Raw genomic sequence first — 19,001 nt, forward strand, 5'->3', positions numbered from 1 at the left:
GTTGGAGAGGACCCCAGGCGGAAGGAAGAGGCACCGCCAAGCACCCGCAGCCGGAGGGGCCTGGTGCTAAGGGGTTGCAGGCTGCAGCCAGGAGGAGTGACGGGCGGGGTATGTGCTGGGCACACGCACAAGAAGACAGACGCCAAGGGGCGGGGCATTGAGGGCAGGGCGGAAGTGACGTTGCGTGGGCGGGGCCGGCCATGCACAATGGGCCATGGAGTTCCCCTTCGATGTGGACGCGCTGCTCCCGGAGCGGATCACAGTGCTGGACCAGCACCTGCGGCCCCCGTCCCGCCGACCCAGCGCCGCGATGCCAGCCCGGTGACCTCTCAAACCTGCCCCGAGGCCCTTCTCTCCGGGTTTCTCTAGAAACCTGGTCCAGGCACCACGCCCCCTTCTCACTGAGGAGTGACCCTCCTTTTGGTGTCCTGTCTCTACCTGTTGGTGACCTTTCACCCTACACTTAGTGGGATTGCTCAGTGCTTGGATCTATGACATTCCACCCCTTGGCCAAATATGTGGTCCCAGCCAAAGGATGGTGGTTGACCCACCCTTCCTGCTTCCCCACAATCCTCAAGGGAGGAGGGAGTGTGGCACTGAAGGAAGTGTGGGGAAAGTTTGGGTTCCAGAGGATGGGGTAGAAAGATCAGATTGGAAGACAACCAGGTAAAGCCAGAGTCTGAAGTGCTGAGCCTGGGTTGGAGCTGTGGTCCAGGTTCCTGGGAGTGAGTGACTGCTCAGAACAGTGAGGGTCTGACTGTCCTCTCTTTCTGTAGCGTTGATGTACAGCAGCAAATTATGACCATTGTAGATGAACTGGGCAAGGCTTCTGCCAAGGTACTGGGGACACCTCTCTGGGGACAGTAGAGAAGGGGGCCTGGACCCTTTGGAAGGGACTTGCAGAGTCTGTCTTCGTCCCCCTGGCAGGCCCAGCATCTCCCTGCACCCATCACCAGTGCATCACGGATGCAGAGTAACCGCCATGTCATGTATGTGCTCAAAGACACCTCTGCTCGACCGTGAGTGCCAAATGCTTTTCCATCCTGTATCCCTCCTCTGCAGCCCCTTTCCCTTTTTACTCCTCTCTCAAATAGCTTCTACTAGCTTGTTCATTATTCTCCCCATCTTATAGGGCTGGAAAAGGAGCTATTATTGGTTTCCTCAAAGTTGGATACAAGAAACTGTTTGTACTGGTGAGTACTATTAGAAGTGGAGTGTTTGTACTCCTTGATTCCTGAAAATAAAAGTGCTGAAGTTTGGGAGGTGGCAACAGTGTTTTGGTCCTAAAAGATATTTGTTGTTCTTTGCCTATTAGGATGATCGTGAGGCTCACAATGAGGTGGAACCACTTTGTATCCTGGACTTTTACATCCATGAATCACTTCAACGCCATGGCCATGGGCGAGAACTCTTCCAGTATATGTTGCAGGTATCACTTCTCTCTCAGCAGTCTGTCCAAAGGGAAATTAAAGGCCCTTTGCCATGAGCCCTACCAGAGCCTCTGCCTCCCTCTCCCCAATGCCCCATGTCTTCCTGTTCCCTCCCAGGCCTCAGAGTTCTGTTGGCATGTCTTCCCCACACCTTCTTCTACCCTGAGTCTCCTGTTCTTTACAGAAGGAGCGAGTTGAACCACACCAACTGGCCATTGACCGACCCTCACAGAAGCTGCTGAAGTTCCTAAATAAACACTACAACCTGGAGACCACAGTCCCACAGGTTAGAGGTTTCAGAGGGTAGATCCCCACTGAGCATTCACATTGAATTTATTTATTATTGGGGGCAAGGAATTGGCACCTTCCAAGCACTCATTCCCCATTATATAGGATTCATTTTATACAACTAAATGTTGTTTTTGAGATGTAAATATATCTCATTTTGCAGCTATTTTACTCTCATCTGTTTTGATTCTTCACATGGCTGTTTTGTATACCTAAACACAGCCAGCTCATTTTCACCTCCTTGTTTTTACACAGGCCATTACTTATTCGATCAACTTGTTATTTATTTTTATTTTTATTTTTTTGTTAATTTTCACTCGATATTTTTCCATTGATTTTTAGGTAGAGTGGAAAGGAGAGAAGGAGAGAGAGAAACATTAAATGAGAGAGACACATTGATTATTTACCTCCCACATGACCCCAACCAGGGTTAGGGATGAACTTGTATCCCAGGCATGTGCCCTTGACCAAGACTTGAAGCCAAGACACTTTGGTCTGAGGGCCGACATTCTAACTGCTGAGCCAAACTGGTCAGGGCTCAATCAACATTTATTAAGGGCCCAGAAAAATATATACATTCCTGATATTTGAAAAATATCAGAAAGTTTTTATCTAAAATGAGGAAAGTGGTTGGTTTACAAGTAAATGCAATGTAATGTTATTAATGCTATCCATTCATTCAATATTTATTGAGAACCTGGTACTAGGAATACTTTACCAAACAAAACAGATAACAGTTTTCGCACTTGTGAAGCTTATATTTTAGTTGAGGAGACATTATTATTATTATTATTATTATTCATAATAAGCAAGTATATCCTATGGTTGATTATAAATGCTCTGGCCCTGGCCGCTTTGGCTCAGTGTTTAGAATGTTGGCCCTTATACTGAAGGTTCAGTTCAATCCCCAGCCCCGGTTGGGGTCATGCGGGAGGCAACCAACTGATGTTTCTCTCTCATTAAAGTGTCTCTCTCTCTCTCTCTCTCTCTCTCTCTCTCTCTCTCTTCCTCTCTATCTCTCCATCCCTCCCTTCCATTCTATCTAAAAATCAATGGGAAAAATATCCTCAGGTAAGGATTAACAGCAAAAAAATAAGTGCTCTGCCCTGGCCGGCTTGGTTCAGTGGTTAGAGCATCAGCCTGTGGACTGGAGAGTCCCAGGTTTGGTTCCCACTAGGGGCATGTACCTCAGTTGCAGTTTGTCCCTGGCCCCGGTCATGTGGGTGGCAACCACTCAATGTGTCTCTCTCGCATTGATGTTTCTCTCTTTCCTACCCCCTCTCTCCCTCCTGCTGTATCTGAAGATCAGTGCAAAAATGTCCTCAGGTGAGGATAAAAAAAAAAAAGTGCTCTGGAAAAATGAGCACCAGTAGGAGAGCTTGGGAGTGAGTGCCATGATGGGGATGAGAGTGTGTGGGATTGCAAGTGTAAATGACATAGGCAGGGCCTCGCCGGTGTGGCTGAGGGGTTGATCTTCGACCCCTGCACCAAGAGGTCGCTGGTTTCATTCCCAGTCAGGGCACATGCCCAGGTTGTGGCCCAATCCCCAGTGCGGGGCATGCAGGAGGCAGCCAGTCGACGTTCTCTCATCGATGTTTCTGTCTCTCCTCCCTCTCCTTCCTCTCTGTTTAAAGTCAATAAAGACCAAAAAAATTATAATGGCATAGGCAGAGAAGGCCTCACTGAGGAAGTGTCTTTCAAAGAGGTTAAAGGAGGTGAGAACAACCCAAGTGGTATCTGGAGTGAGGCCATCCCAGGCTGAGGGAACAGCTAGTGCAAAGACCCTGAGGTAGAAGTGTGCCTGGAACAGTGACCTGGCTGGTGTGAGTAGAGCACTGTGAATGGCATGGATGGGGGAGTGATTGATGAGATCAGAGCTGTAATGACAGGAAGGACATTTTGGACTATTTCTTTTTTTTTTTTAAATCCTCCCCCTAGGATATTTTTCTATCTATCCTCAGATAGAGAGGGAGGCGGGTGGGGAGAGAGAGAGAGAGAGAAACATTGATGTGAGAGAGACACATCGACTGGTTGCCTCCTGCACGACCCCAACCAGGGCCAGGGACGAACCACACCCGAGGCACATGCCCTTGACCAGAATCAAACCCACGGCTTCTTGATCTGCGGGCCATTGCGGCAACCGCTGAGCCAAACTGGCCAGGGCTATTTTGGACTATTTCAAAGACTTTGGCTTTTACTTTATATGAAAAAAAGGGAGGCATTGTAGGGGTTTGAGCAGAAGGATGATATGATCTGACTTTTAACCAGGTCACTTTGGCTGTTAAAAATAAGTAGAAGGGCCCTGGCCAATGTGGCTCAGTTGGTTGGAGAGCTGTCCTGTACACCAAAAGGTCTCGGGTTGCAGATTCAATACCTGGTCGGGGCGCCTATGGGAGGCAATCAATTGATGTTTCTCTCTCTCTCTCCCTCTCTCTCTCTCTCTCTCTCTCCCTTAAAAAAATAAAATGAATCGAATAAAAATAACCAGGAGGGGAGAAGCAAGCAGACCAGTTAGTAAGCAGCAGTCTCTGGTGAAAACTGATGGTGGCTCAGACCAAGATGGTAGCAGTAGAGATGGTAAAGAGCGGTCAAATTTTAAATATTGTGAAGTTACAGCAAGTAAGATTTCCTGATAGATTCTCAGTGGAGAGAGAGGGAGGGAGTTAAGGATGATTCCCAAGTTGGCCTGAGAAGTTGGAAAGATGGAGTTACATTAACTGAGATGGAAAGTGGAGCAGATTTGGGGGAAATAGAACTCTATTTTGAATATGATAGAGATATCCATAAGTGCAAGCTGAGCAGACAGTTGAGTATTTCTGCGGAGTTCATAGAAGGTTTGGGATGGAGAGTTTTCAGCATACATAGGGTATTAAAAGTGGTGAGACATGCCCTGGCCAGTTTAGCTCAGCAGTTAAGAGTGTCAGCCTGCAGACCAAATGGTCACAGGTTCAATTTCTGGTCAAGGGCTCATACCTGGGTTACAGTTGCAGGTTTGATCCCCAATGTGTGGGAGGAAACAAATTGATGTGTCTCTCTCACATCAGTGTTTCTTTCCCTCCCTCCCTCCTTTCCATTGTATCTAAAAATCAGTGGACAAGCCTGGCCCGTGTGGCTCAGTGGTTGAGCGTCGACCCATGCACCAAGAGGTCGCTGGTTTGATTCCTGGTCAGGGCACATGCCCAGGTTGTGGGCCTGATCCCCAGTGGGGGGCGTGCAGAAGATGGCCAATTGATGTTCTCTCTCATCGATGTTTGTATTTCTCTCTCCCTCTCCTTTCCTCTCTTTAAAATCAATAAAGAAAAAAATTTTTCTTTTAAATCAGAGGACAAATATCCTCAGATGGGGATTAATGAAAAGAAAAGAAAGCAGTGAAACAGGATGACATCACCAGAGAGTGAGGGAGGAGGGGTCCAAAGACTTGAGCCCTTGGGCACTCTTTTTTTTAATTCTCACTCAAGGAGAGGGAGATATATATATATTTATATACATATAAATTGAGTATGTCTTTATTGATTTTTTTAGAGAGAGAGGAACGTCAATATTAGAGAGGAACATCAATCAACTGCCTCCTGCACTCCCCCTACTGGGGATCGAGCCTGAAACCAGGGCATGTTCCCTGACTGGGAATCGAATCAAGACCTTCAGTCCATGGGACAATGCTCAATCCACTGAGCCACACTGGCCAGGCTTTATTTTTTGTTAATCCTTACCCAAGGATATTTTTCCATTGATTTTTAGATAGAGTGGAAGGGAGGAAGGGAGAGAGAGAGAGAAACACTGATGTGAGAAGACACATAAATTGGTTGCCTCCTGCATGACCCTGACCAGGGATGGGGATCGAACCTGCAACCCTACGTATGAGCCCTTGACCGGGAGTCAAACCCACCACCCTTTGGTCCACAGGCCGACGCTCTAACCGTTGAGCTTAGAAATAAAGTTGGCAGAAAATCATAAAAGTGATAAAAAACAGCTTAATTGTTTTATATTAGGAAATGCAGGGAAGCACTTCACAGTATACACTAGAGAAATAAGTTACATTTCATATTTTTATTTATTTTAAATTTATCCTTATTGTTGAAAGTGTTACAGATGTCCCCTCTTATTTCCCTATTGACCCCCTACAGCCCGCTCCTGTCCCCCCTAGGCCTTCACCACACTGTTGTCTGTGTCCATTAGTTACATACGTACGCATATAATTTATTTGGTTTATCTCTTCCCATCCCCTACCCCCTTCCGAGATTCATTAGTCTGTTCCCTTCCATGTCTGTGAATCTATTTTAGTCATCATTTGATTTTGTTCATTAGATTCCACATATAAGTGAGATCATGTGATACTTTTCCTTCTCTGACTGGCTTATTTTCTTTAGCGTAATACTCTCCAGTTCCCTTCATGCTGTCTCAAAGGGTAAGAGAGTCTTTTTTTTTTATAGCTGCATAGTATTCCATTGTGTAAATGTACCACAGCTTTTTTTTTTTTTTAATATATTTTCTTTATTGATTTGAGAGAGAGAGAGAGAGACAGAGAGAGAGAAACATCTATGAGAGAGAACATTGACTGGCCGCCTCCTACATGCCCTCCACTGGGGATCGAGCTCAAAACATGGGCATGTGACCTGACCAGGAATCGAACGACAACCTCTTGGTCCATGGGTTGACGCTCAACCACTGAGCTGCACCAGCCGAGCTTATTTTTTTTCTTTATTGATCTTAAAGAGAAAGGGAGAGTGAGAGAGAGAAACATCAATGAGAAAGAACATCAACTGGCCACCTTCTACATGCCCCCCACTGTGGATCAGGCCCACAACTTGGGCATGTGCCCTGACTGGGAATTGAACTGGCAACCTCTTGATGCATGGGTTGACCCTCAACCACTGAGCCACATTGGCTGGACTTACCACAGCTTTGTTATCCACTCATGTACTGATGGGCACTTGGGCTGTTTCCAGATCTTAGCTATTGTAAATAGTGCTGCTATGAACATAGGGGTGAATATATTCGTTCTGATTGACATTTCAGGATTCTTAGGATATATTCCTAGAAGTGGGATCACTGGGTCAAATGGCAGTTCCATTTTTAATTTTTTGAGGTAACACCATATTGTTTTCCATAGTGGCTGCACCAGTCTGCATTCCCACCAGCAGTGTACTAGAGTCCCCTTTTCTCCACACCCTCGCCAACACTTGTTGTGTGACGATTTGTTGATGGCGGCTATTCTGACAGGTGTGAGGTGGATTTATTGATTTTAGAGAGAAAGAGAGAGAAACATAGACTTGTTGTTCCACTTATTTTTTTATTCATTGGTTATTCTTGTATGTGCCCTGACCAGGGACAGAACCTGAAACCTTAGTGTGTCGGGACGAGGCCTAGGCCACTCTTTTAAATGCTGCTTTAAGGGAAACAGAAATAGAGCAAGATCTAGAAAGGGAGATGGATCAGGAACAGGCTGATTCTTTTCACCTGGAAGGACTAACAGCCTAAGAATGACTCCCTGGAGGAAATCTGATGCCCGAGCGGGTGGGGAGAATTGCTGAAGCAATGTGTTGAGTGGGTGAGGGGCTGGGGTTGGGCTCCATGGATAGGAGCATTGACATTAACACACTGTAGCATGGTTTGATTAGTGTGCTTAGAGAAGAGGCATAAGGACACGGTGGTGAGTGCTACATTGGGGTTGAGACTGGGTAAAGAACAGTTTGATATATGCTTAATCTTAAAGGGTGAGTGTTTTGGGAGACAGAAGTGGGTAGGGTAAAGTACTTCTCATATGGAAGAACCAGCATGAACAAAATCAGAGAGGCACTGAACTTCCTGTCAGGACACTGCAAGCAGTTTGGTGTGGCTGGAGTACTGGGCATGTTTGAGGGGAGTGGAGGGTGGGTTGGTAGACATTACAGCAGGATCAAAGCAGGAGAAAGACAGGGTCTGTGTAAGAGTGTCCTCCCTCATATATTTCACCATTAAGAGGCAGCAGAGAGCAGTGGAAGGAAACATGTAACACCAGAGAAGGATAGAGTATTAATAACGGCTAATGTTTCATGAGCTCTGTGTGTATCTACATGCAGTTGATTCTTGTATGGAGGTAGGTGCTACTGTTGACTCCATTTTGGGTTTATGCAGATGAGTGAGTTGATCAGGTTGACACAACTAAGTGGTAGAGCTCAAATTTGAACCCATAGCCCACTCTTCAAGACCACACTGTATTCTTAGCTGAAGTGCTGCAGCTAGAATCAAGAGCCTGGGGCTTGAGGCCCAGTTCCGCCACTTGCAGCTATTTGGCTTTCGGCAATCCATGTCTCCAAGGCTTTCTTACTGTTTTTAAAATAGGATTGTTGTGAAGGCCAAATTGAATGTGATAATAAAATTACTCTAAAATGATCAGTTATTAGATATCAAAGTGGTATCCTGTCCTCCAGCATATCTTCCCTTGACAACCCCACCCATTTGAACCCTACTTAAATCTGAGTTTTCTCAGTGGGTTTTGTTTGGATGCATTCCTTGACATTTTGTGTACCGTCTTCATCAGATTGGGTCCTGGGAGAACCTAAAAAGGTCTGGGCTTTTTGTTTCTGAGATAGAATTCTCTATTTTAACTATTTAAAATAAACAATTCAGTGGTTTTTTGGTACATTCACACTGTTGTGCAGTTACCACCACTGTCTAATTCCAGGACATTTCCATTTCCCAAAAAGAAATCTGGTCATCAGTAAGCACTCCTCACTCCATCCCCAACCCCTTTTTTTTTTTTTTAATTAAGGGAGCGGGGAGCACCCACCTAGCCAGCCAGATCGCCCTCACATCCTCTTGTTTGTTTGTTTTTTAGAGATAGTGGAAGGAAGGGAGAGAGAGACATCAATGTGAGAATCAATTGGTTGTCTCCCGCACGACCCCAACCGGGGCTGGGGATCAAAATTGCAACCCAGGTACATGCCCTTGACCAGGACTCCAAACCAGCCAGGGCGGTTATTTCTACTTTTTGTCCACTATGTTGTTGTTTTTTTTTATTGTTTGTTTTTGGTGGTACATGCCCCTAGCGGGAACCGAACCCAGGACTCTCTGGTCCGCAGGCCGATGCTCAACCGCTGAGCCAAACTGGCCAGGGCTTTTTGTCCACTGTGAATATTGTGTATAAGACTTTGTTTGCACTTGTATTTTTTTTATCCTCACCTGAGGACATTTTTACATTTATCCTCAGATAGAGTGGGAGGGCGACGGGGGGAAGAGAGAGAGAGAGAATCATTGATGTGAGAGAGACACATCGACTGGTTGCCACCCCCATGACCCCAACCGGGGACAAACTGCAACAGAGGTACGTGTCCTTAGCGGAAACCGAACCTGGGACTCTGGTCTGCAGGCCGACGCTCTGACCACTGAGCCAAACCGGCCAGGGCTGCACTTGTACTTTTAATTCTCTTGGGTATATACCTGAGCGTGGAATTGCTGATCACACAGTAATTCTTTAACTTTTGTTGTTGTTAATCCTCACCCAAGGGTATTTTCCCATTGCTTCTTAGAGAGCAGAAGGGAGGGAAGGAGAAGGAGAAAGGGAGGGAAAGAGAGAGAGAGAGAAAGAAACATCGATGTGAAAGAGACACATTGATTGGTTTCCTCCCAAACAACCCTGCCTGGGGCTTGGGATTGAACCTGCAACTGCAACCCAAGTATGTGCCCTTGACCGAAATTGAACTGTTGAGCCTTCGATCCACAAGCCGACACTATAACTGCTGAGCCAAATCAGCCAGAGCTGTTTAACATTTTGAAGAACTGACAAGCTCTTTTTCCAGTGACTACAACATTTTACATCTCTACCAGCAATGGATGAGTGTTTCAGTTCCTCACCAACATTTATTTTACTTTTTTTAAAAAATCATCATCCTAGTGGGTGAAGAGTATCTCTTTGTGGGTTTGATTTGTATCTCCCTAATGACTAATGATATTGAGCATCTTTTCAAGTGTTTACTGGCCATTTAAGTATCTTTCCTTTTTTTTTTAATCCTCACCCGAGAACATTGTTCCATTTTTTGTTCAGATAGAGTGGGAGGAAGAGAGAGAGAAACATCGATGTGAAAGGGACACATCGAGTGGTTGCCACCCGTATGACCAACCAGGGCCGAGGACAAACTGTAACCGAGGCACGTGTCCTCAGTGGGAACTGAACCTGGGTCTCTCTGGACCACAGGCCAACGCTCTAACCGCTGAGCCAAACTGGCCAGGGCTCTTCCTTTTTTAAAAAATTTTTTTTCTTGCCCTGGCCAGTTTGGCTCAGCGGTTAGAGCGTCGGCCTGTGGTCCGGAGAGACCCGGGTTCGGTTCCCGCTAAGGGCACGAACTTCGGTTGCAGTTTGTCCCCGGCCCTGGTTGGTCGTGCGGGTGGCAGCCTCTCGATGTGTCCCTTCACATCGATGTTTCTCTCTCTCTCTCCCTCGCACTCTATCTGTACAAAAAATGGAAAAATATCCTCGGGTGAGGATAAAAAAAAAAAAATTTTCTTTTAATTTTTTTCTTTATTGATTTTAGAAAGAGATGGAGAGGGAGAGATAGAAACATCGATGAATGAGAGAAAACATCCACTGGCTGCTTCCTGCATGCCCCCCACTGGGGATTTGGCCCACAACCTGGGCATGTGCCCCGACCAGGAATCTTGGTACATGGGTCGACGCTCAACCACTAAGCTACACCGGTCGGGTGCATTTAAGTACCTTTTTTAGAGAAATGTCTATTCAAGTCCCATGCCCATTTTTTTTCCTTTTTTGATTTTTTTAAAGAGAGAGGAAGGGAGAGGGAGAGATAGAAAGAAACATTAATTGGCTGCCTCCTGCATGCTCCCCACTGGGAATTTGGCCCACAACCTGGGCATGTGCCCTGACCGGGAGTCAAACCTGTGACCTCTTGGTGTGGGTCAATGCTCAACCACTGAGCCACACCGGCAAGGCCCCATGCTTGTTTTTAAATTGTTCTTTTTTATTGATTTGTAAGAATTCTTTATATATTCTAGATACAACAACCTTATCAGATGTATGATTTGCAAATATTTTGTCCTATTTTGTTTGTGGGTTGTCTCTTCATTTTCTTGATAGTGTCTTTTGATGCATAAAGGATTTTACTTTTGATGAAGTCCATTGTGATGAAGTCTATTTTTTTATTTTGTTGTTTGTGCTTTTGGTATAATATTTAAGAAATTACTGTCTAATCCAAAGTCATAATTTCCCTCAATGTTTCCTTCTGTAGTTTTCCTAGTTTTAGCTCTTAGGTCATTATCTTACGTATGCATTTTCAGTTGTCCCAGCACCATTTGTTGAAGAGACTATTCTTTTCTCATTGAATGGTCTTGGCACCCTTGTTGAATATCAATTGACCCTGGCCAGTTTGCTCAGTAGTTAGAGCTTCAGCCTGTGCACTGAGGGTTGCAGGTTTGATTCCTGGTAAAAGGCACATACCTGGGCTGCAGGTTCGATCCCTGGTTCAGGTAAGGGCGTGTGAAGGAGGCAAACAATCAATGCGTCTCTCTCACACTGATGTTTCTCTCTCTCCATCCCTCCACTCTCTCTAAAAATCAATGGAAAAACTACGGGTGAGGATTAACAGAAAAAGAAAAAGAAAATCAAAGACCATAGACATATGAGTGTACTTTTGGACTCTGTTCATTCCATTGGTCTCTGTGTCTATCCTTAGGCCTCTACCACACCATTTTGATGACCGTGGCTTTGTAGTATTGAAATGGAGAAGTGTGAGTCTTCCAACTCCATTCTTTTTCCAGACGGTCTTCACTATTTGAGGCTCTTTGCCATTCCATACCCACTTTGGGTTCAGCTTGTCAGGTCTAAGTGTGACTGAGACTGTTGAGAACAGCAGGGCTGGGTTCCGTTCCTCCCACTGCAGTTCCTAGCACAGGGTCTGAGTGTGACCGAGACTGTTGAGAACAGCAGGGCTGGGTTCCGTTCCTCCCACTGCAGTTCCTAGCACAGGGTCTGAGTGTGACCGAGACTGTTGAGAACAGCAGGGCTGGGTTCCGTTCCTCTCATTGCAGTTCCTAGCACAGGGTCTGAGTGTGACCGAGACTGTTGAGAACAGCAGGGCTGGGTTCCGTTCCTCCCACTGCAGTTCCTAGCACAGGGTCTGAGTGTGACCGAGACTGTTGAGAACAGCAGGGCTGGGTTCCGTTCCTCCCACTGCAGTTCCTAGCACAGGGTCTGAGTGTGACCGAGACTGTTGAGAACAGCAGGGCTGGGTTCCGTTCCTCCCACTGCAGTTCCTAGCACAGGGTCTGAGTGTGACCGAGACTGTTGAGAACAGCAGGGCTGGGTTCCGTTCCTCTCATTGCAGTTCCTAGCACAGGGTCTGAGTGTGACCGAGACTGTTGAGAACAGCAGGGCTGGGTTCCGTTCCTCCCACTGCAGTTCCTAGCACAGGGTCTGAGTGTGACCGAGACTGTTGAGAACAGCAGGGCTGGGTTCCGTTCCTCCCACTGCAGTTCCTAGCACAGGGTCTGAGTGTGACCGAGACTGTTGAGAACAGCAGGGCTGGGTTCCGTTCCTCCCACTGCAGTTCCTAGCACAGGGTCTGAGTGTGACCGAGACTGTTGAGAACAGCAGGGCTGGGTTCCGTTCCTCCCACTGCAGTTCCTAGCACAGGGTCTGAGTGTGACCGAGACTGTTGAGAACAGCAGGGCTGGGTTCCGTTCCTCCCACTGCAGTTCCTAGCACAGGGTCTGAGTGTGACCGAGACTGTTGAGAACAGCAGGGCTGGGTTCCGTTCCTCCCACTGCAGTTCCTAGCACAGGGTCTGAGTGTGACCGAGACTGTTGAGAACAGCAGGGCTGGGTTCCGTTCCTCTCATTGCAGTTCCTAGCACAGGGTCTGAGTGTGACCGAGACTGTTGAGAACAGTAGGGCTGGGTTCCGTTCCTCTCATTGCAGTTCCTAGCACAGGGTCTGAGTGTGACCAAGACTGTTGAGAACAGCAGGGCTGGGTTCCGTTCCTCCCACTGCAGTTCCTAGCACAGGGTCTGAGTGTGACCGAGACTGTTGAGAACAGCAGGGCTGGGTTCCGTTCCTCTCATTGCAGTTCCTAGCACAGGGTCTGAGTGTGACCGAGACTGTTGAGAACAGCAGGGCTGGGTTCCGTTCCTCCCACTGCAGTTCCTAGCACAGGGTCTGAGTGTGACCGAGACTGTTGAGAACAGCAGGGCTGGGTTCCGTTCCTCTCATTGCAGTTCCTAGCACAGGGTCTGAGTGTGACCGAGACTGTTGAGAACAGCAGGGCTGGGTTCCGTTCCTCTCATTGCAGTTCCTAGCACAGGGTCTGAGTGTGACCGAGACTGTTGAGAACAGCAGGGCTGGGTTCCGTTCCTCCCACTGCAGTTCCTAGCACAGGGTCTGAGTGTGACCGAGACTGTTGAGAACAGCAGGGCTGGGTTCCGTTCCTCCCACTGCAGTTCCTAGCACAGGTTCACACGTTCTGAGTGGCTCAATGGACAACCATATTTTGATTGTTTTGTCTTATAGGTGAACAACTTTGTGATCTTTGAAGGCTTCTTTGCCCATCAGCATCGTAAGTGTTCTCACTTTGTGTGTTGGTCAAGTACCCGGGGTGAGGGAAAGGAAAGAGGTGGATTCTTGGTCCCACTGGTCCCCTCACTGAGGGGCACCACCACTTCCTTCCTCACAGGGGCCCCTGATCCCTCTCTGAGGGCATCTCGACAATCCCGTGCTGCTGTGGTCGATCCTACGCCTGCTGGTAAAACTGCACTGAACAGGCACAACTGTAGTGCCCTGATGGCTAGTTTCTCTGGAGACAAGAGAGCACAGTGGGATCTGTGGGCAATGTGGAAAAATTCTAAAGCAACCCAAGTCTCCAGTAGTCATTACCCACATGCCTTTACCATCATGGGCGCTCAGTGCATTTCAAGACTTTTAACTAAGCAATCTATTGGGAACCTGTTTGACAGTTAATGTTGATGGAGCCTCTTGTTGCTTCAGGTCCACAAAAGTAGGCGAGTTGTGCTCCTCTGCAAAGCCCTCGTGAGTTTTGCAGAGGGCTGCAAAACTGTCCGGCAGTGAGGGGCAGGCAAGTGCCTTCCATTTCCAGTCAAAGAATATTGACATGAATCGCCCCAAGTTTAAATATTAGTTTTAGAAGATAATGCTCAGAGTTTATAACATTTCTAACCAAATCATGAAATTGATCTGGAGAGGAAACCAGACCTAGGAGGCTCTGAGCTGCTGCCCGGGTTCCCCATCCCATTCACATGCCCCTGCCAGTCTGAGCCCCGCTCCTTCACTGCCTCCCAAAGGGCCGTGCCACGCACACCTGCACAGAAGGGCCCCTCCTGAACTGGCTCTGTGACTAGCTCTTAGCTCCTCCATGGCCAGGAAAGGGAGTAACCATCACTCCAAGAACAGACTGGTACCAGTTATCAGCATCAGCCAGTGTTAGGCTCTGAGGGGCAATTCATGCCCATGCCTCGCTTCCGTTCCCAGGCTTCCCGCACCCGGCTCCTGCAGGTATACAGGTCTGTGAGGGAGTGAGAGCCAGTAGGGCCTGAAGACTCAGGTCTGCAGTGGGGCCCGTGGATAAAGCTGACATGGATTTGCCAAGAAGCCTCTCATTTGCCACACGATAGAGAACCTTTTGAGAGGGAAAGGGAGGGAGCAAGAAAAGAAGTGAGGTGATAGGAGGCAGAGCCTCAGACAATACATTAGCCTCCCATTTACTCTGATAACTCCTTTCCAGATAATCTGTTTTCATCCTTTTTTTTCTTTCCTAATAAAACTACAGTCTTACCATCTTTGCACTGGGAGAGGTTCTGCCCCAATCCAACCTCTCCTGACTTCTCTAAAGCAATTCCTGATTAACCAAGGACTTTGTCCATCTCATCTAGAGGGACCTGGGGTTCTCATTGGCCTGGCTGGGACCATTCCACTGCCCCAGAATCCCAGGGGGGCCTGACAGCACCCACTGACAGTAAGAGCTCACACCTCTTGGCTGCCCTTCCCCTGCACCTCCCAGGCCCAAGCCTCACCCTGGATCTTCCCCTAACTGCATTCAGCCTGCTCCTTCTGGCTCTCCTTAGAAGTGCTCCAGTACTGCCCTCTGAATTCCCTTGTGGTGTGATGGTACTGCCACAGAGCTGCTTCTGCGATGGAGCGGAACTCTTCTCCTTCCCCAGGCGAACTGTGGTGTCAGGGAGCAGAGGTTTGGGGTTGTGGGGGTCACGGTCGGTAGGAGAGGTACACAATATGTCTCCTAATGCCTCCCTTGCCTGTGTCTCCTCTAACACCAGCTCCAGCAAGGAAGCTACCACCCAAGAGAGCGGAGGGAGACATTAAGCCATACTCCTCAAGTGACCGAGAATGTAAGACTGGGGTCGGGTGTTTGGCTTCGGGTGCCCTAACTCGGGAAGGACTCATTCTCTCTAAAGGCTCTGACTTCTTTTTTCACCCTGATCTCTACTGCCATGACTCTCTTCTCTCTCCCTACTTTTTGTCTGTCTTATTCTTTATTTTCTCTCCCTCTCCCCAGTTCTGAAGGTAGCTGTTGAGCCTCCTTGGCCCCTAAATAGGGCCCCTCGCCGAGCTACACCTCCAGTACACCCACCTCCCCGCTCCAGCAGCCTGGGAAACTCACCAGAACGGGGTCCCCTCCGCCCCTTTGTGCCAGAGCAGGAGCTGTTGCGTTCCCTGCGCCTCTGCCCCCCACACCCTACTGCTCGCCTTCTGCTGGCTACGGACCCTGCAGGTAGTCCGGCCCAGCGTCGGCGCACCAGGTAACAGGAGCTGGAGGGTTAGGGGCCTCAAGGCTGTCAGAGTGTTAGAAGTGGCAAAGGGCAATTTGAGTCAGAGACATGAAGCAGTGGGACGGGTGGACTGGAGAATGTATGGACAAATGTTTGTGGGAATGGTCTGGAAATAAATGACAGTGAGGGAGCAGAACAGGACTTTATGGAGTTTAGGGACCCCAGTTTTACAGTAAGAGTTGGGAGGAGGGGTAGGAAGAACCCAGATCCATGGGTGGGGGGAACTGAGCCTGTCAATCTGGGGACACGATGGTGTAACACTTGCTGGGAAGGAGCAGTGTCTCTGACACAGCTGGGGAGGCACGGGCCCCAGGTCGGTGCCTGGTGTGGCAGGCCATCCGGCAAGCAGAGAACAGGCATCTCCTGTGTTTCTCTCCCAGCTTTCTCTTCACCTCTGACTTCTCTGTTTTTCTCTCTTCCCCTCTTTTCCCTCTCCCTACCTCCTGTCCATAACATCCTTCCACAGCTCCCTTCCCCGCTCTGATGAGAGCCGATACTGACAGACAGCTAACCCCTTCCTTCCCCAAGAACCCAGACCGCTCCAGTGCGTCCTCCAGGAGCCGGTGGAACCTGACAGAGCCCATAGGATTCCCTCTTCCCCTTTCTTGGACAACTGGGTTGTCAAGGTCCCAGGTGGCCTAATACTTTGTAGCTTTTCTTGCCATAGAAAGCACCCCCTCTGGTAGCTTGGTCTCTGAACACTCCCAGACAGCCTGGATTGCTGCCAGGCTCACTGGTCATGCGGCTCACACTCATTCTCCAGAGAAGCACACTCTGGCTTGCTGTCAGACTCTAGAACACCACGGAAGGTCCAAAGGCCTCCACTGCCAGGGATACCTTTTAAGGAATCTTGTCCATGGGATAAATCCCATATATCACTCTGTAGTGTCTACCGGTGGCCCTAATACTGCTTTGTGCTATTACTTACCTTTAGGCCTGCTGATGACAGCCAATGACTGCTTCAGAGCAGTCCAGTTAGGTAGGACAGGGACTTACAGCTTCTTAAAGAGATCCGCTCAACATTGCTCAGATCTTCATTACAGCAGGTTTTGTGTGTCAGGGAACCCCTGAGCCCATGTCTACTTTGGGACTCTAAAGACTCGCCACACTTCTAAAAACACCACTACTTCTCCCAGACCCAGATTCTGTGAGGGACTTTGTTCCTGGGCAGTAGATCACAGCAAGCACCCTGGGATCACTCTTCGCCATGATTCAGAACATAAGCCTGAGTCTCAAGGACCTGTTAGCTCCCAGATCCGTCCCTCCCCAGTAGCCAAATGCCAATATACTCCTGTCTTGTGAGATTGTCTTGATGATGGGGAACTCATCTCTGGCCTTCCTTTCTTCCTTCCTCCACAGCAAGAACCTTTTTCCCTGCTCCATACCTAGGGTATAAAACACCCTTCCCCCTCCCTTCCCTCTGAATGTGTGACAGATAAGGTGCCCGCATTGTGTTCCCCAGATCCTAGGGAGCAGGATCTCCCTTTCTCCCTACTCATTCCTCCTTTTTCTTCTCCCTCTCAGTGTTGTCTGAATAAAGTGTGAATTCCTTTGTGTTTTTTAAATGGACATTTTCAATGAAAACAAAACAATCCAAAAAACCAACTTAAGGTCTCAGCCTCGTTTGTGTGTCACCTCTTATTTTCCTGGGATCTAGGGACCTCTGTCCCTCTTGCCTTCCTCACTGCTGAGCAAGGAGTCTCAGAGCTCCCTTACAGGACCTGGTGTCCACCCTTTCCCATCTTCACTGCTGGGTTTTCTCCTGCGATTCTGTCTCCTCTCATGTAGTTGCGGGATCCCTCTGTGTAGGCTTCTATGTGTACTTCCCTATTCCCTCCAGAAACCTCTGGCTCTCCCTAGTGACCTTTGCCCTTCACCCCATGCCAGCTCTTGCTGAGATGGCAAGATTTACCAACATCCCTGGGGTTCACTAACTGTATGCCTATAATAATCCCGATTGTTCCCTGGATTCTTATTTCCATTCTGATTTCCTGTCTTCTCCCCCACCAAACCCTTGGACCTCTCCCAAGACAGTCCCTTACCTCCACTGAGTATCCAACACAGTCTGACACCTCTCTTCAAAGGCTCCCTCCCTTCTCCTCCTAAATCGGCTTTGCCACTCCCTATAATTAAGGTAACCATGTTTACCAAACCAAACATCAGGGCACCTGGTCCAATAAATTGATTTTGTCTATGTGTAAGTCAGTTTTTGTGAGATGGTTTGCATCACATTTAGCCTTTTAACACATTACTCCAACTAGAAATAGTAAAGGAACAAATCAGGATTGCTCCAGAAAATCTCTGGGGTATAGCATGAGCTCCCTCCCCTTTCCTGGGGCCCAGCTTAGATGAAAACCCCTAGGAAGTATAATGACCCCTCTCTGTGCTCCTGTGCCATTCATTTTATTCCTTTCCTCTGATTCCTCCATATCCACTCATCTTCCATCCTGTAGCCTCTTCCCCATCATCTTCCATTTCTTCTACAGAGGGACTCCCCCAGGGCTGGTAGCCCAAAGCTGCTGCTACAGCCGCCATGGGGGGCTGAATTCCTCATCCCCCAACACAGGTAAGTCTCATCCCTCCTTAGCCTCAAATCAAGTAGGCCATGTTCACTACCTGCCCCAGCCTTCCCATGCACATGCCTGGTATTTCCACAGGCAGCCAAGAATGGAAGCAGGGGGAACAGGAAACAGAGAGTAGGTGAGGCCTGATCCCCTCCTCTGCTAGCCTCCCAGCACCTGTCTCCTTTCCTAACATCACTCTCAGCTCCTTCCTTTGAAACTTTATCCTCCCAACTGAACACTAGCTCCCCACCATCACCACCACCACCAGACTCCTTCTTCCTAACATCGTATAAGCCTGTTTCCCCATAAGGTCAACTCTGTTACTTCCCTTTGGACAGAGTACCAATGGTTCCAGCCTTATACTCCATCACGTGTCTTCCTCTACATGAGAGACAGACAGACCCTAAGAGTCTGATTTTAATTCCACTTCAGTGCCTCTATAACGCACTCTCCATCTCCCTCCTACCTACCAGGTCTGCCAGTGAGGAGCAGATCTTGTCACAGGATGGGTGTGGGGAGGAACCCATGCACACAGTTCCTCCACAGGCCCAGGCCCCACCAGCCCAGTACTGGACAATGGCTGGGGACATGCTCAACGCCAGGTTCATTCGAAACTTGCAGGAACGTCGCAGCACCAGGCCTTGGTGACTGCAACCCCTTTACACCTTCCAAGTCAGTATCACTTCTCTCTCACAGGAGGCGGCCAAAGCCCACCCTCGCAATAGATGTATTCATTCATTTGTTCATTCATTCAACAGGCTTTCTTAGCAGTGCCAAATCGTTTGTATCTTATTTTAACCAGAACAATAAAGTATTTTTATTATGAGAACTACTGAGAAACTTGAGTGTCGCTACTTCAATCTCAGCCCACTCATTGCACCCAGCCCCACGCTCCAGCTCTTGGCGCAAGCGCCCCAGGTAAGGGAGTGCAG

General features: G+C 48.3%; 1 protein-coding gene across 4 annotated transcripts; it reads left to right on the top strand.

Moving 5' to 3' along the window:
- The first annotated feature begins 190 nt into the window (after positions 1–190).
- Positions 191–18,740, top strand: ATAT1 (alpha tubulin acetyltransferase 1). Of its 4 annotated transcripts, XM_036247732.1 has the most exons (13): positions 191–321; positions 777–837; positions 928–1,019; positions 1,133–1,193; positions 1,316–1,429; positions 1,615–1,716; positions 13,215–13,260; positions 13,378–13,446; positions 14,993–15,064; positions 15,232–15,475; positions 17,992–18,071; positions 18,163–18,205; positions 18,543–18,740. In XM_036247732.1, the coding sequence occupies exons 1-13, from the start codon at positions 215–217 to the stop codon at positions 18,715–18,717; spliced, it is 1,266 nt and encodes a 421-aa protein (XP_036103625.1). In that variant the 5' UTR covers positions 191–214; the 3' UTR covers positions 18,718–18,740. The 4 variants fall into 4 exon arrangements, with proteins under 4 accessions (XP_036103625.1, XP_036103623.1, XP_036103624.1 ...); XM_036247729.1 differs by lacking the exon at positions 13,378–13,446 and having other exon boundaries at positions 265–321; XM_036247730.1 differs by lacking the exons at positions 17,992–18,071; positions 18,163–18,205; positions 18,543–18,740 and adding an exon at positions 15,972–17,001 and having other exon boundaries at positions 215–321.
- Positions 18,741–19,001: the final 261 nt, after the last annotated feature.

This window comes from Molossus molossus, unplaced genomic scaffold (genome assembly GCF_014108415.1).
Source record: "Molossus molossus isolate mMolMol1 unplaced genomic scaffold, mMolMol1.p scaffold_m16_p_8, whole genome shotgun sequence".
NCBI lineage: Eukaryota > Metazoa > Chordata > Mammalia > Chiroptera > Molossidae > Molossus > Molossus molossus.